Source organism: Cetorhinus maximus, chromosome 4, assembly GCF_964194155.1.
Source record: "Cetorhinus maximus chromosome 4, sCetMax3.hap1.1, whole genome shotgun sequence".
NCBI classification, from domain to species: domain Eukaryota; kingdom Metazoa; phylum Chordata; class Chondrichthyes; order Lamniformes; family Cetorhinidae; genus Cetorhinus; species Cetorhinus maximus.
The window spans coordinates 159409574-159415979 of record NC_135882.1 but is presented as its reverse complement, the minus strand read 5'-3'; the positions used below and the strand labels follow the sequence as shown (position 1 = coordinate 159415979).

General features: G+C 40.6%; 1 protein-coding gene across 3 annotated transcripts in view; it reads left to right on the top strand.

The window, feature by feature from the left end:
- The first annotated feature begins 601 nt into the window (after positions 1-601).
- The window catches only part of LOC144679977 (serine/threonine-protein phosphatase 4 regulatory subunit 1-like), a 72971-nt gene continuing 67166 nt past the window's right edge, over positions 602-6406 (top strand). For 2 of the 3 annotated variants that reach the window (XR_013576466.1, XM_078541006.1), the window contains exons 1-2: positions 602-610; positions 928-972. Coding sequence is in view for 1 of the 3 variants with exons in the window: in XM_078541006.1 (XP_078397132.1) it covers positions 604-610; positions 928-972 (52 nt within the window). In the remaining 2 variants the exon portion in view is untranslated. Of the gene's footprint in view, positions 611-927; positions 973-6406 lie in introns of those variants that run through there. The other variant, XM_078541009.1, reaches the window with a different exon arrangement.

Sequence of the window (6406 nt, the reverse complement as noted above, 5' to 3'; positions counted from 1 at the left end):
TGAGTGTTGTTGGAGCGGCACTCATCCAGGCAGGTGGAAAGTATTCCATCACACTCCTGACTTGTCCCTCGTAGATGGTGGACAGGCTTGGGGGAGTCAGGAGGTGAGTTACTCACCACAGAATACCCAGCCTTTGACCTGGCCTTGTAGCTACAGTATTTATGTAGCTGGTCCATGCAGGTGATGCGCAGGGTGTTGATGCTGGGGGGGGGGGGGGGATCCGACCAGAGCTAAGGCCGCTGAATGTCAAACATAGGGGAGAACCTGGGGGGGATGGAGGGGCATTTCCACTCTTCGTTTGAGATTGACAGTGGTGTCGTCAACAAAATCAAATGAATTCTTTTTCTTAAAAAAAAAAGGCCCGACGCATCAACACCAAATTATAACTTCTAAGAAAGGAAACGTAAGCCAAATGAAATCACAATACTTAGTAGGTTGATGATGCGCTCCAGTCCCTCGAGTGGGGGCCTGGGCCTTTTCCTTCAGTGCACTGGGTGCAGCCCGGTCAGTTCCGGCGGGGACACACAATATCGCGTAAAACAGGCCGGTTTGGGTGGGGGGAGTATTTTAAATGTAGGACCGGGGGGGGGGGGCTGGAACAAGATGGCGGGTAGGGGAGAGTTGGCTGCTCGTTTATTTATTTATTTAACTGCGGGAATTATCTCCCCCCCAGACTCGCACTTTTAATCTGCTTGCTTTAGATTAAAAAAAAAAATTTTTTTAGGAAATATGTCGATAAATATTTTCGTAAAATTTGAAAGCGTTTATTGTTTCTGTGTGTGTGTGTGTGTAAAAAAAAAGTTTGTGTCAAAACCCCTGACGTTTTCGGGAGTTCGTTGGTGTTTTTTTTTGTTGTTGTTGAAATTTCCGATTGTTGGAAGCATTTATTTATTTTTAAAAATATTTTTTCTCTTCTTTGTGCCGCAGATTTGTCGCTGGTGCAGGAGGAGCTGCAGGAGGATCTGGACGGATGTGAGTGATGAGTGGTGACTGTTCCCTCTCTTCCTCCTCCTCCCCTCATAATTCCCCTCACTCGGGCTTCGCTCTCACCCCCTCCCTCCCTCCCTCTCTCTCTCTTTTCTCTCTCTCTCTCTCCCCCTCTCTCCATGTCCCTTTTCAAGTCGGGAGTTTGTGGCGGAGGCCGGCTGGGTCCAGAGGCCGGAGCAGAACTTAAACCCTCCCTTTAATTTTTTTGACGGTATCGCTTTGAAGGGGTGGGGGATGTAGTTGACAGAAGAGGAAGAGGAGGAGGAGGTGGTGGTCCGTGCGTGTTAGACTCTGGTGGGAGCGGAAATAATTTAGCTGGGAATGTGGAAGGAAAATAGAGGTGTGTTTTTTAATGGAAGTATAAGAAGAGGGGTTTGTTTTTTGTTTGGAGGGAGGGGAGTGTCCCCCTAACCTTAGAGGTTTGATTCAGAGGTAGTGGGGTTATCAACGGCATTCATGTTTCCTGGAATTGCGTGCTGTCAGTTCGTCTGTCAAAGCGCCAGTTGAAAATGTTAGCCTGGTATTATCGTTCCACAAGCTTTATTCAGCAGTAAGCTGAAGTTCATTGATGTTGTGATGTATAACGAAAAGCATCAAATTGGTTGCCAAACGAATGCAGCCCAGTTGACTCCCTCCCCCAATTTTTTTGTTCTATATCCAGTTATGATTTTGAGCTTACTAGTGCCGAGTTCAAGTGACCATTTTTCATTCGTAACTTGGATGAGTGAGTGGCAGCAGGTTGTTTAATTGTATCACAGTTGAGTCTGATACATGCCCTCATCTGATGTCCAAAACTTATCAGTCCCAATACCAATTAGGCATTGACAAGTTGTCAGAATTGTTGTTCTAACCCAGGAGAGACCAAGTGTAGCAGCTCTACCGACATGACTTGTTAACAGAATAAAGACCTGGGAGTTTTGAGGTCTGCATGACTGAGATTTTAACAGTCTTTACAGAAACAATGCAGGAGGAAAAGGCAATTCTGAGAACACCACCATTTTGTTTCAAATTGGAGCTTTCTGGCAGTAGTGGCAGCTCTGAAAAAGCAAATAATATTTTGAATGGAAGCATTGGAATATTTTAAAATGTATATTAAAATATTGTTATGTTAAGTTAAATGAGAAATAGTACAGTTGGACATAATCTGAAGTATAAAGTGCACTACTTGCATGCATAAGTCACTTAATTCTGTATTATTTTCCAGTTTGTTTTTGAGCAATTGGCATCAGGTTTTGACTGTCCTTTAGACTTCTTATGTGTAGGCAAAATGTCTGAGTTAAGTGCAGTTTGACATACTTGGATAGACTTTGCCAAAATATGTATTTTGTATAATTTACATTGGTATCATCTATGCGCCTGTAGTGGCTGATGGTATCATCTATGTGCTGGTAGTGGCTGATGCAATGTGTACACAAGCTTTGCATGCATGCTTCCACAATGACTGACTGAGTAGCTTTTTGTTGTACTTTCCCATGGAGTAGTGGACTACAAATTTGCATTGAATTTCCTGGTCTCATCTGAGCTATTGAAAGAACTGCTGAGTGTACGTTGAGGTGTTTCCTTGCAGTATGGAAAACTAGAGGATATAGTTAACTTGGTCTTGTTTTGCACACCACAGCTTGAAGTTGCATTCATAGAAGCCTAAAGTAGCTTACTGTTGATCCTTGTTTGAGAAATTTCACAAAGGGAGAGAGAAGCGGACAGATAACCGAACGTGTAAGGAAAATTTGTTTTTCAATCACTTTTTTAAAAAATTATTTGAAAAAATAATTAAGATAATTTCACAGCTATTGACTTTGGAAGTTGGCAATAATTTGGGATTCAATGGTGTAATTGTTAGGGAGGTTTTAACCTCCTTTAGGTGATTGAGGGAAAGAAAGGAGGAAATCACATTTTTTTTGTGGTGTATATGCCTTGCAGAATCACTTCAGGAAATGGTTCTGCAGCTGTACCCGTAGCTCCTGATGTGGAAGCAACTGAACCCCTATGTGTTCCAGAGTAGTTTCCACATCATCAGCACCAGATTAAAGCAAGCTGTCACACAAGCACTTGAAAGTCACTATTTGCAGCTTTTGGCAGATTACAAGGCAGGTTAACTTACAGTCAGTAAGAGTAAAAGCACTTTGCTTAATGTATGGCTATCCGTGACAGCAGATGTTTTACCTTGTCAGACTTGTAGATTAACGCCATCTCTCTGTTGCATACCACCTCCATCTATGCTGACCACGAAGTAGTGAAATAAATGAATTTAGTAGAGCGACATGAGCATATGGAGGTCTTTCATCACAAGGACCCATACTTTGGTTTCCTATTACCAATTCAACCATCCTTGTTATGGGAGCTATTTGTATCTGTTCAAGTTGAGAGATGTAAATAATAACTGATACATCTCACTGCAGACTTTTTTTATACATTTGAGAGGAGAAGAAATAACCCTCACTATTCAGTAGCATTTTTAAATTGCCTGTAGCATAATTGGAAATCACCATTCCAAACTGCATACGGCCCTAAACTAAGTAACTTAAAATATTTGAGTTGATTTAGTTAATAACTCTATAGTAAATGGTTTGTTAGCAAAATCATATTTTTAAAAAATCTTTTGAATTTTGTGAGAAAGTTTAAAGGGAATCCATGGCTAATGCTTTGGATTTTATAGGCTTCCTATATTCAATTTTGGCTGTGTTTTAATTTGCAATGCAATCCCACAGATAGGTGGGTGATGATGGGGCTAGGTTCCAAGTAATGACAGATAATCGAAAAAGTTGTAGCGCCCATTATGTGTATTTCTGTAGTCTGGCTTTCTTTGCTCAGTCGGATGCATCAGCCTTATTCATCGATGTTAACATCTGTTTTGGGGTGCAAAAGCCCAATCTAATGCAACTGCCTTGAAATAGCAAATGGGGGGAAAGAAAACTGCCAGAAGAAGTGACATAAAGCTGAAAAAGTATAATGGGGGGACCTGTAAATCTGCAGAAGGCAAGCACTGGAAATAGGAGTTGCAATCTAACAAAAAGATAGAACTTAATTTTTGTATCTAAATAAGAGGGGCAAAGACTGTGTATGAATAAAAACGGTACTATAAGTGGGTATAAGAGTAAAAGGATAGGTAGTGGAAGGGTGGGACTACTTTAAGACCGAAATTAAAATTATCTTGTGCAGGCAGAGGGCATGGCTGAGATACTAGATGCAAGTGTTGTGTAAGTTTTCGTAAAATGTGATAATACCACCAAAGTCATTAAAGGAGATGGGGTAGAGAAATCGGATAAGATCAAATTGAGTATTTTAAAATGTTTGGCTGCACAAAGTAGAAAATCCACCCTGTCACACTAGAATGTATCCTGGGTTTCTGAGGGAAGTAAGGATGGAAATAGCAGAGGCTCTCAATACAGTTTTTCCATCTTCCTAGGATACAAGAGTAATGTTGAAGGGCTGGAGGATTGCAAATTTTATACCCTTGTTGAGAAAAAGGGACGAGGGCTAAATCCAGTAACTGCAGCCCACGCCTGCGATGGTGGTAGAGAAAGTTCGAGAGATAATACCTGGGACAAAATTCATTTTCACTTGGAGAAACATGGATTAGTAAATGACAGCATGGGTTTGTTGAGGATAAATTGTGTCTGACAAATGTGATTGAGTTCCATGTTGAAATAATGGAGTGAGTTGATGAAAGTGGTGCAGCTCATGTTGTGTAAGTGGATTCTCTAAAGGTATTTGATAAATGGTCATAAAATTGGCTTTAATTTTGTTTGCAAGTCTATGTAATTTAGAGACAATGGTAGCGTGGACACACAACAGGATATGTTGGTGTCCCCAAGAGGTTATAGAACCATTGCTCTTAAATATTTTAATAATGATCTGAACTTGGGTATGAGGGCATAATTTTTAAAGTTTGCATTTTAAATTTTTAAGATAAGCAGACTTCAAAATGATAGACTGGTGAAATGGGTAGACACATGGCAGATGCCATTTAATGCAGGGAAGTGTGAAACGATGTATTTTGGAACAAAGAATGAGGAGAGGCAATAGGAAATAAATGGCACAATTTGAAAGAGTTGCAGGAACAGAAACCCGGGATTCACCCAAGTCTTCAGCATTTTCACTACATTTATAAAATTGACTTGGTGCAGAAACAAAACTGCATATCAATGCCATGCACAGTAAATAGTGCTCTTAGGAACCGAAAGTTGCAAAGTGGCATTGATGGATTGTAAATCGGCAAATCTGTGGCAGATGGAGTTCAGTATGGGAAGGTGAGAGGCCATGTTGATCCAAAAAGCCTGATCAGATTAATTTCTAAACAATGAGAGCATAAGAAGTGTGGGCGAACAGATTTAGAGGGTCCGAGTACAGGAATTACCAACAGGTACGGACGACTTATAAGGCCACTGGAATGTTGGCCTTTATCTAAACTGACTGGGATAAAAAAAGATGTGTAAATTGTTTCAGTTGTATAGAGCTCTGGTTAGACCCCATCTGGAGTACTGTATTCAGTTCTGGACACCACTTCAGGAAAGAAGGGTCATACAGACTCAAAACTTTAACTCTGTTTCTCTCTCCACAGATGCTGTCAGACCTGCTGAGTTTTTCCAGCATTTTCTGTTTTCATTTCAGATTTCCAGCATCCGCAGTATTTTGCTTTTATCTTCAGGAAAGATATGTTTAACTTAGGTTGCAGTAGAGTTTTATTAGAATAATACTGCACTAAGAGGGTTAGGTTAGGAGGACAGGTTGCAAAGATCAGGCTTATATTGACTTGAGTATAGAGATTAAGGGTGATATAATTGTGTTTCAGATAATTAAAGGGTTAGATGGAGGGAAACTCTTCTGGTCGGGTTGCCCAGAACAGGGGGGTGGCATAAACTTAAAATTAGAGCTCAGCTGTTCAAGGGTTATGTTAGAAAGCACTTTGTTACACACACGGTAATGAAATCTGGAATTCTGTCCCCTCAAAAAGGCCAGATCAATTGAAAATTTCAAAACTCAGATTGATAGATTCTTGTTAGGCAAAACAGCTAGATCGAGGTAAGATACAGATCAGCCAAGATGTAATTGGCAGAGCAGCTCAAGGAGCAAAATTCACCACTCCTGTTCCTTTCTATGTTCCCTTTTGAAGGTGATGGAACAATTTGATAAAGCCTTTTTTTAAGGGGATCTTGGCTTTATAAAAAGAGGCAAAGTACAAAAGCAAAGAAGCTATGTTAAACCTTTATAAATCACTGGTTAATAGTCGGCCGGAGCATTGTATCCAATTCTGGACACTGCCCGTTAGAAAGAATGTCAGGCCTTCGGGTGCAGAGGAGATTTCCTGGCATAGTGCTAGGCAGGGATGAGAGACTTTAGTTATGAAGAGTGACTAAGAAGCTTGGCTTAAAGAGCCTTAGAACCCTGAAAATTAAGAGGCGTTGTTTTCAAAATTGAG